At 40.6% G+C, this 25736-nt stretch overlaps 1 protein-coding gene across 3 annotated transcripts in view; it reads left to right on the plus strand.

Moving 5' to 3' along the window:
• LOC105514202 (chromosome unknown open reading frame, human C6orf106) overlaps nt 1–25736 on the plus strand; it is a 127287-nt gene that overhangs the window by 60749 nt on the left and 40802 nt on the right. For 2 of the 3 annotated variants that reach the window (XM_011945410.1, XM_011945409.1), the window contains one exon: nt 4900–5097. The exons of the other annotated variant lie outside the window; for it this stretch is intronic. In XM_011945410.1, coding sequence (XP_011800800.1) covers nt 4900–5097 — 198 coding nt within the window. The remainder of the gene's footprint in view (nt 1–4899; nt 5098–25736) is intronic. 3 annotated transcript variants of the gene reach the window in all.

The raw sequence follows: 25736 nt of genomic DNA on the forward strand, positions 1-25736 counted from the left end.
TTTTTTAAATAAATGAGGTTTGTTTGGAAAGTGTGACTTATTCAAGTTTTATTTGTTTATTTTAAAGTGAAGCCAGTACCTTGTTTACTTATAGTGAAAACAGTGAAAATGGCCTGGCTTTCTGTGAGCTCTTCAGTGTTTTTAAATACTGAAAGTTGTTAGAGTACTGTTGAAATGTTTTAAATACCATCTTGTGGCAGACTGATCATTTTGTATTTCAGAAAGCCTCTTGATATATCTGCTTACTTACTAGACTGTTACTTGGGCTAATGGGGAGCTTGGGGAGGTTGATATGCAGTAGTTAGAATGTCAAATCAGAACCCCCAAAGCCTACCTTTCATGTTGACTTACAAAAATCTCTATTGGTGGGCCTGACTGCTTTTCCCCTCTGCGTTTGCTTTGTAACCTCAGTTTAAAACAGCCTCTGAATCTCTTTCCTTGTGTGAAAGGGCATTCTTGTGCCTGAACAGATCTTGAAAGGTGAGGTAGCAGTTGCTAGAGATTTTATCTTTCAAGGTGCTTTGAATAAATAGGTTTTCTCTTCTTCTGGAAGTTGTCCACCCAGCTGTAGAGTAGTTTTATATCTATAAATGGGAGGTTTTCCATTTGGTTAAGGAGAATCCGGCCACGCGTAACTGAGTATCAGGCATGTTATTTGAGAGAGGAAGAACATGCATGTGCACAGGTTCTTTGGTGTCATCCTAATCTGGCCTGAGTTCTTTCTGTAAATAGAGTAGTAACATAGAAGTAGGGCAGGCCCTGGCAATTTTTCCTCTGGCTGTCTTACTCTCATTCATAACCTTCCTAAGAAATAAACACTCACTGAAAGAGCTACATAAATAATAATTTTCATGCACTTCTGTCTTGTCATGTTTTAGGCGTACTGGGCATTCAAATATACCACAGATGAGGCTGATAGGAACCTCATATAGTTGTCCCAATAGCTTTCCCCGAAGAAGGCAAACGTCACACGCTGTTTAAAATTAAATTCCTGGCCAGGCGTGGTGGCTCAACCCTGTAATCCCACTACTTTGGGAGGCTGAGGCCGGTGGATCACCTGAGGTCAGGAGTTCAAGACCAGCCTGTCCAACATGGTGAAACCCCATCTCTACTAAAACTACAAAAAAATTAGCCAGGCATGGTGGCAGGTGCCTATAATCCTGCCTATTCGAGAGGCTGAGGCAGGAGACTTACATGAACCTAGGAGGCAGAGGTTGTGGTGAGCCGAGACCGCGCCGCTGTACTCCTGCCTGGGTGGCAGAGTGAGACTCCGTCTCATAAATGAATAATAAGATAAATAAATAGAAATAAATAAACTTAAACTCCTAGTATTTTTAAGTCCTTTATTAGATTTGCAAAAACAGAACTGAGACATTTAATAACATAGATGCAGAATTCTAGGATTCAGACTTCTGTCACTGTGGAAGCATTGGAAGCTTAGTAAACCTGAGCAGGAAACTTGGGAGTTAAAATGAAAATTTGAAACTGTCCCTCTAAAAATATGAGTAGACAGAATTCTCTTTACCAGCACCTAGAGCTTCTCAGTGCTCTGTTGTACAATTGTAGTGAATATTAAGCCGAGCATGTTATGATAACCCTAGTGTTTCTCAGACTTTGGTGAAATTTTTGTGATTGTCATATGAGAGGGTATCTTGGGCATATTGATCCGGAGTTGTCTTTATTTTTTGAACTTCATAGAAGTGAATTAAAGGGATGGGAAAAGAACTTGAGAAAGAACGATTATTTCCTCCATTTTTCTTTTAGTGCATTAAAATAGTTAGCTTTCAACCTTTCTCTTCAGTATGATTCTAGAGAAGATAATTTTGCTTCTTTCATTCAACACATTTTATTATGTTCCAGTCACTTTATTAGGTACAAGGGAGAAATGGTCACAAGATTGATGAAGGTTTCTGCTTTCATGGAGCTTAATATGAAATGCAGTGTCCACACTTATAAGGGTTAAAAAGGAGATCATCATTAAGGTTTGTCTTCTGCATTGCTATTTGGATATTCCTTACTGTCTCCAGACTATTTCTATACTTGTATATACTTACTAAGTCCCAGGATTTCTGGGACTGTTGGACTTTTGATTTTTGTTATGCTTGCTACCATCTCAAAATTGTAACATGACAGGTTTTTTGTTTTATTTTGTTTTTACTTTATTTTAAAAAATAAAGTGATATTTCATATCTGGAGAATTACAGCCTTAATTATATACTTGATTGTGATACTTAACTAGGAATGTCATAAAACGTGGATTAGTTTTTCTTTTCTTTAGATAGAAATCTATCCTCCATTAATCCAGTTTGCAACTAAGACTTAATTTGGAGCCCAGTTCTATTATACCTCTCGAATTCAGATTTCAGGTATGCTTAGTGTAGTCCAGACAACTCATTGTATTTCCCTTCCTTCTGTATCAAACATCATTATCTTTGACGTTTTCAGAGTTGTTTGACCTAACAGTTGTGACTATAAGAACTATATGTATCATTGATAACGCTCAGAAGGCAGATGATTGGTTTTTCACTTCATAGCCAATGAACACTTCAGAGTTGTTGGTGGATAAGTCTTCCAGTTTTTTTCCCAGAGGCTCTTTAAATACTCCACTGAGAACTAATAGGTATCTGGAGTACCAAGAAGGGCAGGACCCTAGCCAAATGCCAGTGTTTAATGTTACCCACTTAATGTTTTACCGACTAACTCAGTTTCTCTGGAATATAGCAGCACTCCTTTTGCACAGCTAAGATGACCCAGTCATCTCAGCTGCTTGTGGTTGTGCCTAGGAGAGCTAAGTCTTTTTCACACCCAGTGTTGGTTTACCTTATTTTCCTATAAGTTCAAAAAACAGACATATTTTTGGGTTTTCATAAAAATAGACATTATCCTGCTGCAGGTATATGTGTATGTGTATGTGTGTGTATGTGTGTATCTTAAAGAATAACTGTGGATTTAGCCCCATGATAGTAGTATAGTTTTTCTCTTGGATTTTGGTCTTCAAGGAGACTGACATTTTGTAAGGTGCTTCATATCAGCTACTATTCTGCTTGCAAGACAAATAGGCTTTTGCCAGACCTCAGAAATGAAGAAGATAAACTGCATGTATTGTCAGTGTATCATCCACAACCTTTCCAGCAGCAGTGGTTGCCCTTTATAGCGTTAACTTAGGACATTTTGTTGGCAAATTTTTTAAAAAGAAGGTAGGCTAAAACATAGTGGCCACTGCTTTAGCTACTACTGCTTAAGACCCAAGGAGCACAGAGGGTGCCATTCATAATGGAGATGAGATTTCAGGAATGGAACTCTGGTTTCCTTTCTCTGTCTGGTTTCTTTCCAGTAGTGAGCCATCAGGTATGTCAGAACTGGGCACTTAGAGAGCAAAGAACTGAGGCATCTTAGAGTACTGATAGCAGATAAATGACAAGCACCCTCTGTTCTGAGAGTCCTGCCATGTTCAACTTTTCACAGTGGTATGTTTTTATAATGAATATATATATTCCAAAAAAAGATATATAGAGGTTTCTGTCTACAGTTAAAAAGGAGTTTATCAATTGCTGCATATTGGAGAGACTTCACGGGAAAGATCACATCTAGTCACTGTGTGGCTGCCTATACTGCTTGACTAGTGAGAACTAGTCAACACATAGATTTCTCATGAATTAGTTACATGAAAATAGGTACACAAGAGTGGGGACTGGCCGGGCGCCATGGCTGATACCTATAATTCCAGCGCTTTGGGAGGCCGAGGCGGGCAGATCACCTGAGGTCAGGAGTTCATGATCAGCCTGGCCAACATGGTGAATCCCCATCTCTACTAAAAATACAAAGATTAGGCCAGGTGCGGTGGCTAACACCTGTAATCCCAGCACTTTGGGAGGCCAAGGCGGGCGGATCATGAGGTCAGCAGTTCGAGACCAGCCTAGCCAACATGGTAAAACCCTCATCTCTTGTAAAAATACAATAATTAGCCAGGCATGGTGGTGTGTGCCTGTAATCCCAGCTACTCAGGAGGCTGAAGCAGGAGAATCGCGTGAAGCCGGGAGGCAGCGGTTGCAGTGAGCCAGAGATCGTGCCATTGTACTTCAGCCTGGGCGACTCTTTACTCTATGAGAGTTACAGGTTAAATCGTGTTTGATTTAACCTGTAACTCTGTAAAAATCTATCTCCCTTTGACACGTCTGATTGACCCTCCTTCCCGTCCTTTCCGCAAGTACCTCCAGCTGGTGCCATTGTTCTTGCAACCACAGTTCATTGATGTTATCAGGGGAGATCACCCCATTATTTATATTTTCATCACCACCTGAGGTCTAAACTTTTACTGCCTTTTATATTCATGTGGTCTCTTGAGCTCTTGAGTATTTTATAGTTATGGACCCCAGAAGAAAAGTCATACTTGAGGCAAAAAGCAATTTTAAGTTGAGAATAATACCATTGAAATTACTCCTTGTGTGCTTCATCCTCTTGTTTCTGTGGAAAAACTGGCAACATCAGATATACTGTGAAAATGGACATATGTTACCTTTTAGTAGAGAGAGCTGTCCCCTAAACGTGGGCCTGTGTTTCATCTCCATGGCTCTTCATGGACATCATTCATAGGTTCTACAGATTCAATGTAATGTGTGGCCTTCCCTGGAGTCACCTGAAACACTTGTTGTCTTGAGGAACTGCCTTGCTTTTGCCTTATGTGCTTCTTCATAGGGTTAGATTATTGGTCAGAGGTTGTTGGTTCTGATAATTCCTTTTGATCAGTTGTGTGAGACAATATATGGCTCAGGTGTATGTGGTTAGGTTTACGTATATATGTGAGAAAAAGAAAGAGGCCTCTTCTACAGTTTCATAATAAACTGCACCCGGCATAGGACCATTGATTGCCTAACATTTTTTTCTTTTGCTTGAACTCAGGGGCAGAGGCCTGGCCTCCAGGGGTTTGTCTTAAATATGTCGGGGGAGACCAATTTGGACATGTGAACATGGTGATGGTGAGATCGCTAGAGCCCCAAGAGATTGCAGATGTCAGCGTCCAGATGTGCAGCCCCAGCAGAGCAGGAATGTATCAGGGACAGTGGCGGATGTGCACTGCTACAGGACTCTACTATGGAGGTGAGTATGTCCTTGTGCAGCCCAGGGTGAAGGAACTAAGGTAACATCTTACAACATCCCCAGTGTTGCTCACAGAGCCTGTCAAATTGCATAACAGGGCATGGCCTCTTTTTAACAGTCACCCCATGCAGGTAAATGATTTGCATTTTATGACTAATTGATTTAGTCTAGTGCTCTTTCTTTTATCCTAGGAATATAATTTAGTGACCTGTACGAGGTACTATATTTTGCATTCTAAATAAATATTTAGTAGTGCTGTTGTTTTTATTATATAAGCTGGTAGATGCTATAAGAGTACTAAAGGCAGTCCTTGTTCTCAAAATCTCTGGACACAAGTCATATAAAACAGATAATGCACAAAATGTGCATACTTCTTCCAACCTACTTGTCAAACTGCTGACATATCTCACTCCCTTCTCTTTATTGCCAGATTTTTTGAGCAGTGACCTGTACTCTCTGTCTCTTCTTTTACATTTTCCATACACTCTTCAACCCAATTTTTCCTTTATCCACTCCCCACTCCAGTGAAAGTTAATCAGTGACTACCCTGTTTCCAAATCCAATAGCCTGTTTACAGTCTTCATACCAGCTGACCTTTTAATGATCATTTGGCACCATACTACACATGTTTTTTGAAATATGTACTTTCTTAGACTCATAGGACATCTCTCCTGTTTCTCTTCCTCTTCTCTGTTCTTTCTCCTTCTCTATTCTCAACTTTACCCTGGGATTCCTGGATTCTCACTTGAGCCCCATTCATGGTTGGTGACCTCATCCACCCATGAGGCTTCAGCTGTCACCAGTATACCATACACGGCGATGCTCAAATTAATATCTATAGCTAGTGGCCTCTTTTCAGAACCCCACACCCGTGTTTTAACTTGTTATGGGCAGAACTTTTAACATCTCCCAGACAGAATTTATATTTGCTGGACATGGTGGCACATGCCTGTAATCCCAGCACTTTGGGAGGCTGAAGTGGGAGAATTGCATGAACCTAGGGGTTCGAGATCAGCCTGGGCAAAACAGAGAGACCTTGTCTCTACAAAAAATAAAAATAAATTAGCCAGGCATGGTGATGTGAACCTGTCATCCCAGCTCCTTGGGAGGCTGAGGTGGGAGAATTGCTTGAGCCTAGGAGGTCAAGGTTGCAGTGAACCATGATCATGCCACTGCACTCCAGTCTGGATTACAGAGTGAGTCCCTGTCTCAAAACAAAACAAAACAAAAAAACCAACCTTATATCCTTCTCATTGGCACACCCCCTGAGATAATCGGGTCAGAAACCTGGGAGCCATCATTTGTTCTGTCATTCCTAATCACAAACTGATTCCTATTGGTTGCACTATATCCTATGTCCTGGAGATCAAAAACAAATAAATAGTACATAGTAGTTGCCTTCAGGGAGCTCTTAACTGGACTCATGGCCTGTAGGCCAGTGGGACCTTTGGAGTTATTTCTAGAAGTCCTAGAATTAATGATCTCATATATGTTTTTGCAGCCAGTGGCAACTTTAGAAATGTTAATATTAGAAAGAGTCTCATAGTGCTTATGTGACATCATTCTTTGCCTAAAGCCTTCATACCTACTGTAATGAAGCTAAACTCCTTGGCACAGGATATAAAGCTCACGATCTGGCCTGGCCTCATTTTCACTCCCATCTTCAGTTATCCCCTAACTCCACAACAGTCAGTCCCCAAAGATGCCATATGCTTTCACTTCTCCCTGCCCTTGCTCATTTCTCTCATTGCCTGAAATAATCCTTTTATTTCATCAAATTGCTGCTCATCCTCAAGGCCCTGCCCGAGTCACCTTTCCTCCTTGCTTCCTCCCCCTTGCCTACTCTCTCCACTACCCTAAGAAAATTCATCCCTCCCCTTCGTTAATATCATGCACATGCTTGTTACTATATTTAACACATTGTATATTAGGTATTTGTTTTGTTTGTCCTATTTTTATCCCATGAAATTGTGAACAATTTGTTGAATAGTTGAATAATCACATATCAAAATGCAGAGAGATTATTTGTCCCTTCCCTGTAGGACCCCATTTTCAGGCAGTGTCTGATAAGAATCCCCTCACCTGGGGTTGGAAGTGGTTTCTCCCACAGCTGAGCTCCTCTATATTAGCTCTTCACTTCTCACTCCTTTGTTTCTTCTCTTGGCACTTTACCTCTTTCTACCCATTTAGTTTGATAAATGTCTCATGTCACCTTTAAAACTGAAGGTGACAGGTGTCTGATTTATCTTTGTAACTCTCAGAAATGTTGAGCTTAATGCAGAATGGAGAGTGGCTACTTAGTAAATTTTTTAAATACATGCCACCATTTTTAAGGGGAGAAGAAGACAATATACATGACTTAAAAATAAAAAAAAACCCTTTGATGAAAAAATACTACTTATCAATGTTCCCTAGTGGTTAAGAACGCTAGTCTTGTTTTATGTGTGTGTGTTTTTAGTGTTAAATTTAAAATAATTATCACTATGTGGGACATTACATTTTATACTCATAGCAACTCTCTCAAATTCAAAAGTAGTTTGAGTATAAATATGAGGGGACTTTAAAAAGGTCTTGGAAAAACGGAATTAAAATATAAAAGTAAAGGCTGGGTGCAGTGGCTCAAGCCTGTAATACCAGCACTTTGGGAGGCTGAGGGAGACAGATCACTTGGGGTCAGGAGTTCAAGACCAGCCTGGCCAATCTAGTGAAATCCCATCTCTATTGAAAATACAGAATTTAGCTGGGCAGGTGGCTCACACCTGTAATCCCGCTACTCGGGAGGCTGCGTCAGGAGAATCATTTGAACCTGGGAGGCAGAGGTTGCCGTGAACTGAGATCACGCCACTGCACTCCAGCCTGGATGACAGAGTGAAGGCTTCATATTAAAAAAAAATAATAATAATAAGATAAAAATAAGATATATAAACTTTATTTCTCAGCATAAGCTTCATCAAGTTCAAGACACTTTTGTAAGTAATGAAAACAGCCATTTAGTCCATCCCCAAAGAACTGAGGGTCCTAGGAATTTAACCATGTAAATGCAGGTGTTTTTACGTTATTATTACAAGAAAACTGGGTGTCCATTAAAGATTTTTTAAGACTAGGAAACAAAAAAGGTAGAAGGAACCAAATCAGGACTGTAAGGTGGATGCCTAATGATTTCCCATGGAAACTGTTAGAAAATTGCCTTTGCTTGATGAGAGGAATGAGCAGGACCTCATAGTGGAGTAGATCTTTTCCTGCTAAAGCTTTGGCTGACTTTCTTAAAACTAACTCACACAGACGTACTTTTTTTTTTTTTTTTTGAGATGGAGCCTTGCTCTTGTCGCCCAGGCTGGAGTGCAGTGACATGATCTCGGCTCACTGCAGCGTCTGCCTCCCGGGTTCAAGCGATTCTCCTGCCTCAGCCTTCTGAGTAGCTGGGGTTACAGGCACTCACCACCACACCTGGGTACTTTTTTGGTATTTTCAGTAGAGGCGGGGTTTCACCATGTTGGCCAGGCTGTTCTTGAACTCCTGACCTCAGGTGATCTGCCCACCTTGGCCTCCCAAAGTGCTGGGATTACAGACATGAGCCACTGCACCTGGCCTCTCTTTCTTTCTTTCCTTTTTTTTTTTTCATTGGTCATCCAGGCTGGAGTGCAGTAGAACGATCATAGCTCACTGGACTCGAAGTCCTGGACTCGAGCAATCCTCTTGCCTCAGCCTCCCAAGCAGCTGGGACTACAGGCATGTGCCATCATACTTTTTTTTTTTTTGGTAGAGATGAGACCTCCCTATGTTGCCCAGGTTGGTCTCAATTCCTGGAGTCAAGTGGTCCTCCCACCTCAGCCTCCTGAAGTGCTGGGATTACAGGCGTGAGCCACTATGCCCCGTTCTCAAAACACTATTAGTATTCTTCGGCCCTCTAGAAAGTTGACAAGCAAAATACCCTGAGGAGCCAAAAAAAAATTGTTGCCATGACCTTTGCTCTTGACTGGTCCACTTTTGCTTTAACTGGCCCACTTCCACCTCTTGGTAGCCATTGCTTTGATTGTGCTTTGTCTTTAAGGTCACAGTGGTAAAGCCATGTTTCATCTCCTGTTGTAGTTATTTGATAAATACTTCAGGATTTTGATCCCATTTGCTTAAGATTTCCATTGAAAGCTCTGCTCTTGTCTGCAGCTAATCTGGGTTCAACAGTTTTGGTACCCATTGATTGGAAAGTTTGCTCACCTTTAATTTTTTAGTCAGAACTGTGTAAGCTGAATCAGTTGAGATGTCTGTGGTGTTGGCTGTTGTTTCTGCTATTAATCATTGGCTCTTGTTCAGTTAGAGCACAGACAAGATTAATTTTTTCCTCCAAAATTAATGTGGATGGTCCGCTGCTATGGGTGGGCATCTCCAGCGTCATGTTGTCCCTTCTTGAAACAGGTTATCCATTCATAAACTGCTGATTTCTTTGGGGCATTGTCCCCATAAACTTTGTGTGTGTGTGTGTGTGTGTGTGTGTGTTTTTGAGACGGAGTCTTGCTCTGTTGCCCAGGCTGGAGTGCAGTGGCGCAATCTCGGCTCACTGCAAGCTCTGCCTCCCGGGTTCATGCCATTCTCCTGCCTAAGCCTCCCAAGTAGCTGGGACTACAGGCGCCCGCCACCATGCCCAGCTAATTTTTTGTATTTTTGGTAGAGATGGGGTTTCACCGTGTTAGCCAGGATTGTCTCAATCTCCTGACCTCATGATCCGCCCGCCTCGGCCTCCCAAAGTGCTGGGATTACAGGCGTGAGCCACCACGCCCGGCCCCCGTAAACTTTTTGTAAAGCATCAGTGATCTTCCATAGTGGATTCAAACTTCACTATGAATTGGATGTTTGCCCTTGCTTCAATTTTAGCAAAATTCATATTGCTCTGATAGGGTTTTTTTTTTTTTGAACTGATGTCTTCTCCTTGGTGCCTCAAACTAGATGCTGTTCAGATTTGTTATAATAAGCTAGTATGAGTTTATTTTGATGCAAAAAAAAAATTGAAATCCATGCATAGTTTTTTCGTAATACTCATTTTCCATGAATTTTTTCATTTTCTTTTTTTTAAATTTAATTTTATGCTTACCCACCATGAATTTGTTGAAGATGATTGGGGCAAAAACATTACATTTTTAACTTAAAACCCCTAATTTTAACTTAAAAACCCTTTTTTGGTCTTATAGTCTGTAAGTTGTTTCTCAGGACTTTGTGGAATCTAATGCCTTCAAGGGATTTTAATAATTCATTTGATTTTGTAGTTTTCAAGCATTTTTGTTAAGCTATGGAACCTTTTATTTGACAGAAGTATATATGAATGCCTTCTTGTAAAATGGGAAAGGATAAAAATGAAATGTTTCAATTGAGTTGGAGGCCTCCTTGGGCCTATGTTTCCCAGTCCTTGTGTGTCTGGGGTGACTGCTGGAGCTCTGTGCGGTATAGTTTACCAACCTTTATCTGCTCCAGTGAACAGTTTAATTCCATTTTATAAAGCACTGTATTTCATTGAATTCAAATTATTATTGGTTATAAAACATACCCTAGTATCAGTAACAGAAAGTGAATAGATTATGTATAAAACCTTAGCCATAAGCACAGGGAAAAAAATAAACTGCCATAATAACCATGATTGGCTCACATGGCTTACTAGCTTATCAAGTGTAATATAGCGGTTAAGAGTATGGACTGTGGAATTCTGTTGCCTAGGTACAAACTTGGACAAATTTTCTGTTTTAACAGCAAAAGATTGCTTTTTGGAGGTTTCTGTTTTTGGTGGGGTGGTTGTTTCTATAATTCTTTTTTTTTTTTTTTTGAGATGGAGTCTTGCTCTGTTGCCCAGGCTGGAGTGTAGTAGCGTGATCTTGGCTCACTGCAACCTCCTCCTCCCGGGTTCAAGCGATTCTCTTGCCTCAGGCTCCCGAGTAGCTGGGATTACAGGCACCTGCCACCATACCCAGCTGATTTTTGTATTTTTAGTAGAGGTGAAGTTTCACCATGTTGAGTAGGCTGGTTTTGAACTCTTGACCTCGTGATCTGCCTGCCTCAGCCTCCCAGAGTGCTGGGATTACAGGCATGAGCCACCGCACCCAGCTGCTTCTGTAATCTTTAGATGGTCTTCTTTAGAAAGAATCCACTCCCTTTATTTATTCATTCATTCATTCATTCATTCATTTATTTGAGACAGAGTCTTGCTCTGTCACCCAGGCTGGAGTGCAGTGGCGTGATCTCAGCTCACTGCAACCTCTGCCTCCTGGGTTCAAGCGATTCTCCTGCCTCAACCTCCCAAGTAGCTGGGACTGCAGGTGCGTGGCACCACACTTGGCTAATTTTTGTATTTTTAGTAGAGAAAGGGTTGCATGATGTTGGCCAGGGTGGTCTCAATCTCTTGACCTTGTGATCTGCCCAAAGTGCTGGGATTACAGACATGAGCCACTGCGCCCAACCCACTCCCTTTAACTCTTAGATTGTTTCAGTTCATGTTTCCTCTTACAAAGAATTTTTGCTGTATTCAGTCATTTACAGGTCTCCTGTAAAAGGTCTCCTTCACCCTGTTTCAGCTTCGTTGCGCTCTTTCAGAGTTTCTCAGTGGGCGTGCTTTCGGCATGTGGTGTGGACACTTCTTTATTGTGTGGGGCATATTACAAGATCTCTGGCCTCCTCCCACTAAAGATCTGTGGCTTCACCTGTTTATCTTGATAATAAACACTGTCCGCCACCACACAAATCTCTACCTTGCTAGGTCTAAGACTAATAAGTATCTGATTTTTGGCAGATTTATTTTCAAGCCCTAGCATTTTATCTTTTTTTTCCTCGACTTTGATACCCCTTCCCAATCCACCCCATCGAAGGATTAGCTTCTTAGCTTTTATCTAAGTAGCAAATACTAACAAATAGTAGAAAGTTCTAACAAAGTCTAGTACTTACTATTTGTCAGGTATTATTTTGGGCTTTTTGCATATGTTACCTTGTGAAGTATGAGCTGCATTTTATGGATGAGAAAACTAAAGACCAGAGAGGCTTAAGATCTAGTGAAAGTTGTAAATTAGTTATGAATTATAGTTATAAATTAACAAAAGTAATTTTATTATCTTTGTCATTAATTTGGCTGTCACTACTATTGGGGTTCAGAAGGAAACTGGTTCTAGGATGTTAATACTTGTTAGAGTTTAGTGAGGATGGAGTATGTGGTCCCGAAGTCCTCTCTCTACTTCCAGAGTGAGTGGGCATTGAGGTGAAGTTGAGATTGACAGGCCTGTTCTTAGGTAGTTGGGTGTCAGTTTTCCCCAGAGAGTTCCTGCCTGCTAGAAGATACTCAGTTCTATAGGACGTTGGACTCTGGTCAAAGGGTAAGCAGCTTGAGTGATTGTCCCTGTTTTAGCCTGGATGCTGATAGTAATATGCTTCATCTCCTACTAAGAGTGCCGCCTTCCAGATTTCCAAAGGAGAGATTTACCTTGTACCATGATGGTTTCCTCTAACTCTCAGAGTCCTAGTTGTGAAATAAGCTAAGTCAAGTGTAGTCTGGTTATCTCGTGCTTAAGGGGGATTCCACTACTTGAAGTAGTTCTTGTTAAATACCTCACATGGGTCCCTAGGGACATTTCACATGTCGAGTAAATAACCTATGCATTATTCATTTGGTTTCTCAGAGTTTAGAAATGAAGCTCCCCTTATGAAGGTCCTAAACCATAATATGTCCCACATGTTAGGAAACTTATTGGGTGCACTATATAAGCTACACTGTTTATTTCCCAAACCTTTGTAAGTTCTTCCTTTACTTTCTCCATTTTATAGCATGTCCTCCCTAACCAGGTAATATGAGACTTTCTTTCCTTATTTCTTGCTTATGTTTTAGTTAACATCATGTTATAAAAGAAGCTGTGGTTTCATACAAACTTCTTCATACTAGAATCAATGATATCTTCTACTCACATGCTATTCTGCCTGACATTTCTCCCAGTTATCTTGCCCTTTTGCTTATTAACCCCACATTTAAAACATTGTTCTTTTATGTTGAACTCAGAAAGGCTTCATCTGCTTCTAGAAGATCCTCCATAAGATGCTCATTGTTTCAATTCTGATCTCTAGAATTCTCTAATACCAGAAATATGAGTAGCCCTTGAAAATAAGATTTCATTTTTGAGTTTTTTTCTTTTTTGAGAGAGTGTCTTGCTTTGTCACCCGGGCTGGAATGTAGTGGTGTGATCATGGCTCACTACAGCCTCAACTTCCTGGGCTCAAGCAGTCCTCCCATCTCAGCCTCCCAAGTAACTGGGACCACAGGCATGGGTTTTTGTTTGTGTTTTTGTTTTGTAGAGACAGGGTTTTGCCAAGTGGCCCGGCTGCTCTTGAACTTCTGGGCTCAAGCAGTCCTCCCACTTCAGCCTCCCAAAGTGTTGGAATCACAGGTATGAGCCACAGCAACCTGCCAAATATCATTTTTGATAAGTGAAATGCTCGCCTAAGCTGTGACTTGTATGGAAAATGTTTTAGAAGGAATGTTTCAAAATGTAAATGAGATCTGAAATTTTAAAATGTTATGTTACGAGATGATAGGCTATTTCAGCTTTGAAGAAGGAAACCTGCCATTGGTTGCACTGCCAGCAGGTGGTGGTGATTGGTTGGTTGGTGGTCATTTCCAGATAGTTCTGTGTGAGTCAAAGGCACTGTGAAGGCCCAGCATGGTGGCTCACGCCTGTAATCCCAGCACTTTGGGAGGCCAAGGCAGGTGGATTGCCTGAGCCCAGGAGCCCAAGACCAGCCTGGGCAATGTGGTGAAACTCCATCTCTACCAAAAATACAAAAAATTAGCCGGGCATGGTAACACACACCTGTAATCCCAGCTACTTGAGAGGCTGAGGTGGGAGGACTGCTTGAGCCTGGGAGGCGGAGGTTGCAGCGAGCCAAGATCGTTCCACTGTACTCCAACCTGAGCGACAGAGTGAGACCAGTTTAACAACAATGTGGAATGGCTGTACTGTTCAGATTAACCTCTAAAATGTGCATATGTGGGTCTTGAACCTTCTGTGGGCCATCAAAAATTTAAAAATCAGATGAAATAGTGATCCTTTGTAAAGTGTAGTAATTAACAAGATATTGCATGTCCAGGCAGTAAAGTATCAAATGTTTACACTGCCTTGTCACTCGGCTGTGAGTAGTGTTAATGTGTGCTGTCAGTGCTAATGATGTTTGCTTTATAATTAATTTTCTTACTCCTCAACACACCATACACATGTATAGAAAAGGATTTGGTAGAGGGCAAAAATATAATTTGAAGGCTGCATCTTTTTTACTCATGGTAGCCAGCGCCCTTCTGTTAAACAGAAGCTTCTTTAGTCTGAAATGTTGGATTCCAGAAATTCTGAATTTAAGGGAGTAGTGATATTTCCTTAAAGATTTTTAAAAATCAAGTACAATTCTGTATTAAAATACTAGCATACTTACTGTTAAAAGGAAAATAAATAGTTGTAAAACCATTGACCATTTTAAAGATTACATATTTCAGCATAATTTGTATCTTAATATAATCCTTAACTTTTTTGTATATATGCATTAGTAAGGACTATAGCTTAGGCCAGGTCTAGTTAAAGTGTTTTACTTATTTAGGGAATATAGCCCTGTCAGAGTAAAACATTTGCAAATAGAACTTACTGCACTTCCCCAGTTCTGAAGTGACAGTAATTTTAATATGCATCCTTGGTTTAATGATTACTTTCCTTGTAGGGGAGAGAGGTAGAGCCACTGCCATATTAAATGAACATATTAGTTAGATGATCCATCTTGATTTCAGAGATATTAAAAATGAATAAAAAAGTAATACTTAAAACTTAGATATGTGTGTTTTCTCTTTACAAAAAAAATATGTTGACATATGTGCTGAAACCATTTCAGGTAAGAAATTCTTAAGGTTTCACTGAATTGTTGTGTGATGGGAGTTTTTAGTAAGTGACATTGTGTACACTTGCCCCTAGATCGGACTGGAATATGTTTCTTATAAATGAGGAAGTAAGCATAATTGACTTTTATTCAAATTATCAGTATATGCTATAAAACTAATGTGTAGTTATTTTTTAACATAATGGTGATTGGTATCTTAATGTATAGGGCAGGCTTTTAAACTTTTATCTCATAGCTTTGTTTTTGATGCAGTTTATATTCCTTAATTACTGTTCAGAATGTAGTCATAACTTCATTCTTAGAAACCTCACATTAGCCTGGGGATCTTTGAAGAAGATAATCTCTCACTGAAAAGCAGACTGCATTCTGTTCCTGTAATGATGGTTTGACATCAGCCTTATAGTGATGTAATGGGTTTTACCTTGAAATGGTAAGGATATTTTTTGGTTAGAAATTCATTAGTTTGTTCTGTGATTTTTATTTTGAAAAAATATTTCTTTAGCTTTTTATTTTTCTCCTTTTATTGTTAAAGAGCTTATACTTTCCTTTATTTACAAAGGAAATGTCAGTGTTGGACATTCAGCCCCAAGAAGGAATGTTGTGAGCCTACTGGCCTCTGGATTTTTTTTATTTTGTTTTGATTTTATTTTATTTTTTTTTGCTTTACTTTACTTTATTTTTTAATTTATTTTGAGATAGAGTGTCTCACTCTATCACCCAGACTGGACAGTGTGAGGATCATAGCTCTCTGTAGCCTTGAACTCCTGGGCCCAAGCAATCTCCCACTTCAGTCTCACAAGTAGCTGGGACTACCTACCTGGCTAATATTTTCAAAACCTTTTTTGTGGAGCGGGAGTCTCACTGCATTGCCAGGGTTGATCTATAATTCCTGGCCTCAAGCAATTCTTCCTGTTCGCCTCCCGAAGTGCTGGGAATACAGATGTGAACCACTATGTCCAGTCTGGATTTCGCTTTGTAGTAACTAATATCCTGCCAGCTTCCTCTTAAGATTTCCAGGCCCAGCGTGGTGACTAACACGTGTAATCCCAGCACTTTGGGAGGCCAAGACGGGTGGATTACCAGAGGTCAGGAGTTCAAGACCAGCCTGTCCAACATGGTGAAACCCCATCTCTACAAAAATACAAAAATTAGCTGAGCAGGAAGGCGGGTACTTGTAATCCCAGCTACTCGGGAGGCTGAGGCAGGAGAATCACTTGAACCCAGGAGGCCAGGAGGCGGAGGTTGCAGTAAGACGAGATTGCGCCATTGATTATAGCCTGGGCAACAGAGCGAGACTCTGTCTCAAAAAAAAAAAAAAGATTTCTAAGAGTTTCTTTCCTTCCTTCCTTCCTTCCTTCCTTCCTCCCCCCCTCCCTCCCTCCCTCCCTCCTTTCCTTTCCTTTTTCCTTTCATTCCCTTTCCCTTTCCCTTTTTTTTTTTTTTTTTTAACAGGGTCTCACTCTGATTGCCCAGGCTGGAGGAGTGCAGTGGCACGATCTTGGCTCACTGTAGCCTTGACCTCCCAGGCTCAGGTGATTCTCCCACCTCAGCCTCTCAAGTAGCTGGGATTACAGGTGCGCGCTGTTACACCCAGCTAATTTGTATTTTGAGTAGAGACAGGGTTTTGCTATGTTGCCCAGGGTGGTCTCAAACTCCTAGACTCATGCGATCCACCTGCCTCGGCCTCCCAGAGTGCTGGGATTACAGACGTGAGCCACCGTGCCGGCCAGATTTCTAAGAGTTTTGCTTGTAGTTTGTTTTGACATGATCTTGAAAACAATGTAATTCTAAAGTGGTTTGGTTTTGGTTCAGTAGATTTCACAGTCATTTTTACTTTTTATTTTCATAATTTATCTTATATGTTTAGAAATCAGAAGTGATTATGAAAGTAAATTTTATTTCTGACCTGAGCCTTATTTGAGGACTTAAAAAATGTTTAATAATACATTTTATTTAGCTGAATATAGCCAAAATATTTTTTCAATATGTGACTGTAGCTACATCCCAAGTATTAAATAGCCACATGTGGCCAGTGGCCTGCTTTTTTGGGCAGTGCAGCTCTGTGAATGCTGGCTGATATGTTGTACCATTTTTTTCTGTAAGAAATTGTATAGAATTGGTGTTATTCTTCTAAAGAATTTCTAGCAAAACCATTTGAACCTGGGGGTGTTTAGGTTTTCAATTACTAGTTAAATTTATTTTCATAGTTATAGGTCTATTCGGGTAATCTATTTCATCCTGAGTGATGTTGGGAAATTTCAAGGAAGTTGAATTTATGTTCATAGAGTTGTTTGTAGTATCATCTTATCCTTTTAACATCTGTGTTTGATGATAATCCCTTTTTTCATTCTTGATAGTTTGTGTGTCTTCTTTTTCTATCTTTTGATAGATTTCCCAATTTTCTTGGTCTTTGCAAAGAATCACCTTCTGGTTTCATTGGTTTTTCTCCATTCTGTGTTCAATTTTATGGATTTCTGCTCTTTATTAATTCCTTCCTTCTTGATTTATTTTGTCGTTTCTTAAGGTAGAAACTGAGATTATTGCTTTGAGACCTTCATTTATAAATGTTTAGTACTATAAATTTTCCTCTAAGTGTTGCTTTTAGTTGAATCCCACAACTTCTGAAATGTATTTTTTTAAAATTTTTAGACACTGCAGTGAATGCAGAAATGTGTTTTTATTTTCATTCAGCTGAAAATATCTTCTAATTTCTCTTGAGACTTCCTGTTTGACCTATAGATTATGCAGAAGTGTGTTGTTTAGTTTTCAAACGTTGACATTTTTATCTTGTTTAATGTTAGTTTCTTTTTTAAAATATATTTTTAATTTTTATTTTTACTTTGTAGAGATGGAGTCTTGCTCACTTGTCTGGGCTGGTCTCATTCCTGGGCTCAAGCAATCCTTTTGCCTCTGCCTCCCAAAGTGTTAGAATTACAGGCATGTGCTCCCAGCTTTGTTAATAGTTTCTAGTTTAATTCCATTGTGGTCAGAGAATATCTTTTGTATGATTTCTTTCCCTCCCTCCCTCCCTCCCCGCCTCGTCTTTGCCTCCCCTCCCCTCCCCTCCCTTCCCCTCTCCTATTCTCTTCTTTTTTCTTTTTCCTTTCCTTTCCATTCTTTCCCCTTTCCTTTCCATTCTTTCCCCTTTCCTTTCCCTTTCCCTTTCTGACAGGGTCTCACTCTGCCCAGCTTCCAAGTAGCTGGGACTATAGGCGCGCTTTTTTTTGTTTTTTACTTTTTATTTTTTGTAGAGAGAGGGTCTTATTTTGTTGTCCCAGTTGGTCTCAAACTACTGGCTTCAAGGAGTCCTCCCACCTTGGCCTCCCAAAGTGCTGGGATTACAGACTTGAGCTACCACACTGGCTGATTTGATTTTTTGTTTCATTTATTAAGGTATTTATGACTCAGGAGATGTTCTCTCTCTTGGTCAATATTCCATGTGTACTTCAAAAGCATGTGTCTTTTGCTTTGTTGAGATGAGTGTTCTATACATGTCAGTTCAATCCAGTTGGTTGATTTTGTTGTTCAATTCCTTTATATCTGTTGATTTTTGTTGTTGTTTACTAGTTCTATCTATTACTGAGAAAGGAGTGTTGAAAGGTCCAGCTACAATTGTGGATTTGTGTTGTTACTTTTTTTCTCCTTTCAGTTATCAGTTTTTAATTCATGTATTTTGAAGCTCTGTTGTTAGGTATATAACATATTAGGATTATCTTTTAGGTGAATTACCCATTTATTAATGTGTAATATCCCTTTTCTTCCCTGATAATTTTCTTTGCTCTGAAGACTTTTGATAATAGTATAGCCACTTTAACTTTCTTTTGACTAGTGTTTACAAGGTCTTTATCTTTTAACTTTCAACCTACATGTATCATTTTATTTGGAGTTTCTTATAGATAGCATGTAGTTGAATCTATTTTTTCCTCCATTCTAACAATCTCTATTTTCTAATTGATGTGTTTAGACCATTCACATTTAATATAATTATTGAAATGTTGAAATTATTGAATTTAGTTGTATCACTTTATGTTTTGTTCTCTTAGTTGAAGACTTAGTCACATTGCTAAACTTATTAGTTACTTGTGATTAAATTGTTTTAAAAACGTATTTGCTCCAGCCGGGTGCAGTGGCTCACGCCTGTAATCCCAACTCTTTGAGAGGCTGAGGAGGGCAGATCACGAGGTCAGGAGATCGAGACCATCCTGGCTAACACAGTGAAACCCTGTCTCTACTAAAAATATACACACACACACACACACACACACACACACAATTAGCCAGGCGTGGTAGTGGGCGCCCATAGTCCCAGCTACTCAGGAGGCTGAGGCAGAAGAATGGCGTGAACCCAGGTGGTGGAGCTTGCAGCAGTGAGCCACGATTGCACCACTGCACTCCAGCCTGGGCGACAGAGCAAGACTCCATGTCAAAAAAAAAAAAAAATGTATTTGCTCTGATAAAAAGAAATATATGATTTATTATAGAAAATAAAGTCTAAAGAGAAAAGGAAACATTTGTTCTGCCATCCAAATATAAACGCTTTTAGTTTAGTTTAGTCTAGTCTAGTCTAGTTTAGTTTAGTTTAATTTAGTTTGAGATGGAGTCTCGCTCTGTTGCCCAGAGTGGAGTGCAGTGGCGCGATCTTGGCTCACTGCAACCTCCGCCTCCCAGGTTCACGCTGTTCTCCTGCCTCAGCCTCCGTAGTAGCTGGTACTATAGGCATGCGCCACCACGCTTGACTAATTTTTGTGTTTTGAGTAGAGACGAGGTTTCACCATGATGGCCAGGCTGGTCTCGAACTCCTAACCTCAAGTGATCTACCCGCCTCAGCCTCCCAAAGTGCTGGGATTATAGGCGTGAGCCACCGCGCCCGACCTAAACACTATTAATGTATGCATTTCCACATAGTTTTTTAAAATCCATGTATTAAAAGCAAAAAACTTCTTGTTGTTTAAATATGGTATTGTGCTATATATCCTTATGTAACCTACTTTTTTCTGCCATTCACTAATGTTTTAGAACTTCTTCCCCTTAACATTAAATACTTTCAAAAACACAGTTTTTAGTAATTCCATACCATTCCACTAGATTACTATTAACTATAAACTATTATGGATTTTTTTTAATTGAGGTAAAATCCACGTAATAATAAATCATTTTAAAGCATGCGGTTTAGTGTTACTTAGTACATTTATGGTGTTGTGTAACCATTATCTCTATTTGATTCCAATGTATTTTATCACCCCCAAAGGAAACCTCATACCTGTTAAGCGGTCGTTCCCCTTTCCTCCCTTCCTGCAGCCCCTGACAGCCACTAATGTTCTTTCTGTTTCTCTGAGTAGATACTTCTTTTTGCTGGGATAGGGCAAGATATATAAATAGTAGGCAAGTAATAAAATGTATTAGGCCATGCATGGTGGCTCACTCCTGTAATCCCAGCAATTTGGGAGACCGAGGTGGGTAGATCACTTGAGGTCAGGTGTTTGAGACCAGCCTGGCCAACTTGGTGAAATTCTGTCTGTATCAAAAAATACAAAAATTAGCTGGGCGTGATGCTACATACCTGTAATTCCTGCTACTCGAAAGGCTGAGGCACGAGAATGGCTTGAACCCAGGAGGTGGAGGTTGTGGTGAGCCAAGGTCGCGCCACTGCTCTCCAGCCTGGGTGACAGAGTGAGTCCCTGTCTCAAAAAAAAAGATGGGGGGATGGGGGACTCAGAAACACTGGTGAAGTTTATAGTCCAGGAGTGTAGGTTCACCAAAAGACTGAAACCTAATCACACCTTACCATTATGTTACTACTGGCTTCTTTACTACAGTTTCTTTTAGCCAGTACATCCTGTCTACCTTTCAGCAGGGCATACTAAAAAGCAGGAAACACAGTTTGGAGAAATTGAATAGCATCACAATCAGTTTTGGCAGGCATGTTGGAATTATTAGGCTAGGAATTTTTTTAAAAATCTGTAAATAGTATGCTAAGTTCTTCAATGGAAAAAGTAGACAACATGCAAGAACAGATGGATAATGTAAGCAGGGAGATGGAAATTCTAAGAAAGAATCAAAATGCCAGAGATAAACATTAACAGAAATGAAAAATGACTTTGATGAGCTTGTTAGTGACTGGACACAACTGAGGAAATCTCTGAGCTTGTGGATATGTCAATAGAAATTCCAAAACTGAAAAAGAGAGAAAAGGCTGAATAAAAATAGAACAAGCCAGGTACAGTGATGTGTGCCTGTAGTCCCAGTTATTTGGGAGTCTGAGGCAGGAACATTCCTTGAGCCCAGGAGTTCAAGTCCAGCCTGGGCAACATAGTGAGACCTCATTGCTTATAAAAACAAACCCAGGGCCAGGAGCTGTGGCTACGCCTGTAATCCCAGCACTTTGGGAGGCCGAGGCAGGCAGATCACAAGGTCAAGAGATCGAGACCATCCTAGCCAACATAGTGCAACTCCATCTCTACTAAAAATACAAAAATTAGCTGGGCATGGTGGTACGCGCCTGTAGTTCCAGCTACTCGGGAGGCTGAGGCAGGAGAATCGCTTGAACCCAAGAGGCGGAGGTTGCAGTGAGCCAAGATCACGCCACTGCACTCCAGACTGGCGACAGAGTGAGACTCCATTTAAAAAACAAAACAAAACAAAAACCAGAATACAGTAACCTTCCCACCACCCTATCTACAGTTTCACTTTCCATGGTTTCAGTTACCCATAGTCAACCACAGTCTGAAAAGATCAGATGGAAAATTCCAGAAATAAACAATTCTTAAGTTTCAAATTGCATTCCATTCTCAGGGGCATTCCATCTTGCCCAGGATATGAATCATCCCTTTGTCTAGCATATCCACGTGTATGCACTATTCACTTGTTAGTCACTTAGTAGCCATCTTGGTTATCAGATCAACTGTTGGGATATTGCAGTGCTTGAGTCGAAGTAACTCCTGTTTTACTTCATAATGGCCCCCAAATGCAAGAGTAGTGATACTAGCATATTGTTGAAATTGTTCTATTTTATTATCAGTTATTGTTAACCTCTTACTGTGCCTAATTATAAGTCAAAATTTATCATAGGTATGTAGGTATGGGAAAAACATCATATATATAAGATTTAGTACTTTCCATACTTTCAGTCATCCACTGGGAGTCTGGGAACTTATTTTCCATGGATAAGGGAGGACTGCTGTATCCACGAACTATGGGACAACTACAAAAGGCGTAACGTAACGCATAGTGGGAATAACAGAAGGATAGTAGAGAAAGGAACAGAAACACTATTTGAAGCAATATGGCTGAAAATTTCTCCAAATTAATGTCAGACATCAAATCACAGATCCAGGAAGCTCAGAGAACACCAAGCAGGATAATGCCCAGAAAATGACATGCCCAGAAAATGACATCTGGCATATCATACTCGGAAACTGCAGAAAATCAAAGATAAAGAAAAATCTTGAAAGAAGCCAAAGGGAAAAAATACCTTACCTATGGAGGAGTAACAGTAAGAATTATATATGATTTCTCCTCAGAAATGCAATCAAGAAGAGAGTGGAATGAAATATTTTAAATATTGAGGCTAGGCACAGTGACTTACGCCTATAATCCCAGCACTTTGGGAGTCTGAGGCAGAAGGATAACTTGAGCCCAGGAGTTCAAGACCAGCATGGCCAACATAGGATAATTAAGAAATATTACGAGCAACTCTGTGCCCACAAACTTGATAACCTAGATGTAATGGAATAATTCCTTGAAATACACAATTTGCCAAAGCTTGCTCAAGAAAACATAGACAACTTGAATAGGCTTTTTTGTCTGTTAAAGAAACTGGATCAGTAATTAAACTTCTGCAACAGAAAGCACCAGGGCCAAATGAGTTTTCTGGTGAATTCTACCAAACATTTAATGAAGAATTATACTAATTCTCTTTTTATGTATTTTTTGAAACAGAATCTTGCTCTGTCACCCAGGCTGGTATGCAGTGATCTCAGGTCACTGCAACCTCCGTCTCCCAGGCACAAATGATCCTCTCACCTTAGCCTCACAAGTAGTTGGGATTACAGGCCTGTGTCACCACACCTGGCTAATTTTCTTTTGGTAGAGATGGTATTCCGCCATGTTGTCCAAGCTGATCTTGAACTCCTGGGTCAAGCAATCTTCCTGGGATTACAGGTGTGAGCCACCACACCCAGCCTATACTAATTCTCTGCAATTTCATTCAGAAGATAGAAGCAAATGGAATACTTCCTAACTCCTTCTGTGAGACCAACATTACCCTAATAACCAAACCAGACAAAAATTACAGGAAATTTCTCATGAAGCTAGATGCACATATCCTCAACAAAATATTAGCAGATTGAATTTCAAAAATGTGTAAAAAGGCCAGGCACAGTGGCTCACGCCTGTAATCTCAACACTTTAGGGGGCTGAGGCGGGCTGATCACCTGAGATCAGGAGTTCAAGACCAGCCTGACCAACATGGTGAAACCTCGTCTCTAGTAAAAATTCAAAAGTTAGCTGAGCATAGTGCTGTGCGCCTCTAGTCCCAGCTACTCGGGAGGCTGAGGTAGGAGAATCTTTTGAACCCGGCAGGTAGAGGTTGCAGTGAGTCGAGATTGTGTCACAGCACTCCAACCTGAGTGACAGAAACAATATTTGGAGTGAGATTCCATCTCAAAAAAAAAAGCGTAAAAAGAATTACATGCAGTCCTGGGCGAGGTGGCTCACACCTGTAATCCCAGCACTTCGGGAGACTGAGGTTGGTGGGTCACTTGAGGTCAGGAGTTCAAGACCAGCCTGGCTGACATGGCGAAACCCTGTCTCTACTAAAGATACAAAAATTAGCTGGGTGTGGTGGTGCATGTCTGTAATCCTAGCTACTCAGTAGGCTGAGTCAGGAGAATAGCTTGAATCAGGGAGGTGGAGGTTGCGGTGAGCCGATATCGCGCCATTGCACTCCATCCTGAGCAACAAGAGCAAAACTCCGTCTCAAAAAAAAAAAAAAAAAAAAACAAGAAAAAAAAACAGTTAAACAGTGGGCCAAAGACCTGAACAGACATCTCACCAAAGATGCACAGATGGCATGGCATATAAAAACTTAAGAGAAGATATTCACCATTATATGTTTTCAGGACAATACCAGTTAAAACAACTATAAGATATCACTATACACCTATTAAGATGGCCATAATCCCAAACGCCAACAATACCAAATGCTGGCAGGAATATGAAGCAACAGGAATTCTCATTCACTGCTGGTGGGAATGCAAAATGGTACAGCCACATTCTCTTACCCTCCCGTCAGCAGCTGTGCTCTTTGGTATTTACCCAGAGATGTTGAAAACTTATATTCACACAAAAACCTGCACACAGATGTTTATAGCAGCTTTATCTATAATTGCCAAAACTTGGATGCAATGAAGAAGACCTTTAGTTGGTGAGTGGACACATAAACTGTGGTACACCTGGACAATGGAGTATTACTCAGCACTAAAAAGAAATGAGCCATTAAGGCACATGGAAGAACCTTACATGCATATTACCAAGTGAAAGAAGCTGATCTGAAAAGGCTACATACTGTCGAATTCCAACTCGATGACATTTTGGAAAAGATAAAACTACGGAGACAGTAAAAGGATCAGTGGTTGTCAGAACTGGGGGCAGGGAGAGATGAATAGGCAGAATACAGATTTTTAGGGCAGTGAAAAGTATTCTAAATACCACTTTTTTTTTTTTTTTGAGATGGAGTCTTGCTCTGTCGCCCAGTCTGGAATGCAGTGGCATGATCTTGGCTCACTGCAACCTCCGCCTCCCGAGTTCAAGCAGTTCCCCTTTCTCAGTCTCCCGAGTAGCTGGAATTACAAGTGTGCGCCACCGCATGGCTTATTTTTATATTTTCAGTAGAGATGCGGTTTCACCATTTTGGTAAGGATGGTCTGGAACTCCTGACCTTGTGATCTTCCCACCTCGGCCTCCTGAAGTGCTAGGATTACAGGCGTAAGCCACCACACCCCGCCTGATATATTAATATAATGGGGGATACATGTCATTGTACATTTGTCCAGACCCATAGAATGTACAACATAAGAGTGAGCCCTAACATAAACTATTGATTTTGGTGATAATGGCATGTCAGTGTTGGCTCATTGATTGTAACAAATAGTACCACTGTGGTGCATTGTGTTGATAGGCAGGTTGTGCATATGTGGGGGAAATATCTGTACCTTCCTTTTGGTTTTGCTGTGAACCTAAAACTGCTGTAAAAAAAAAAATAAAATACGATCGGGCAAAGTGGCTCATGCCTGTAATTCCAGCACTTTGAGAGCCTGAGGCAGGAGGATCGCTTGAGGCCCGGGAGTTTGAGACCAGCCTGGGCAATATATTGGAAGACCCCCATCTCTACAAAAAAAATTAAAAATTAGCTGAGCATGGTGACATGCACCTGTAGTCCTAGCTACTTTGCTGGCAAAGGTGGGAAGATTGCTTGAGTTCAGGAGGTCAAGACTACAGTGAGCTGTGATAGCACCATTGCACTCCAGCCTGAGCAACAGAGACTCTGTCTTGGAAAAGAGAAAAATAAAGAATCTGTTAAAAAATGCCTCTCAGCCGGGTGCAGTGGCTTACACCTGTAATCGCAGCACTTCGGGAGGCCAAGGCGGATGGATCTCGGGGTCAGGAGATCGAGACCATCCTGGCTAACACGGTGAAACTCCGTCTCTACTAAAAATACAAAAACTTAGCTGGGCGTGGTGGCGGGC

The sequence above is a fragment of the Colobus angolensis genome, unplaced genomic scaffold (assembly GCF_000951035.1).
Source record: "Colobus angolensis palliatus isolate OR3802 unplaced genomic scaffold, Cang.pa_1.0 Scaffold24, whole genome shotgun sequence".
NCBI classification, from domain to species: Eukaryota; Metazoa; Chordata; class Mammalia; order Primates; family Cercopithecidae; genus Colobus; species Colobus angolensis.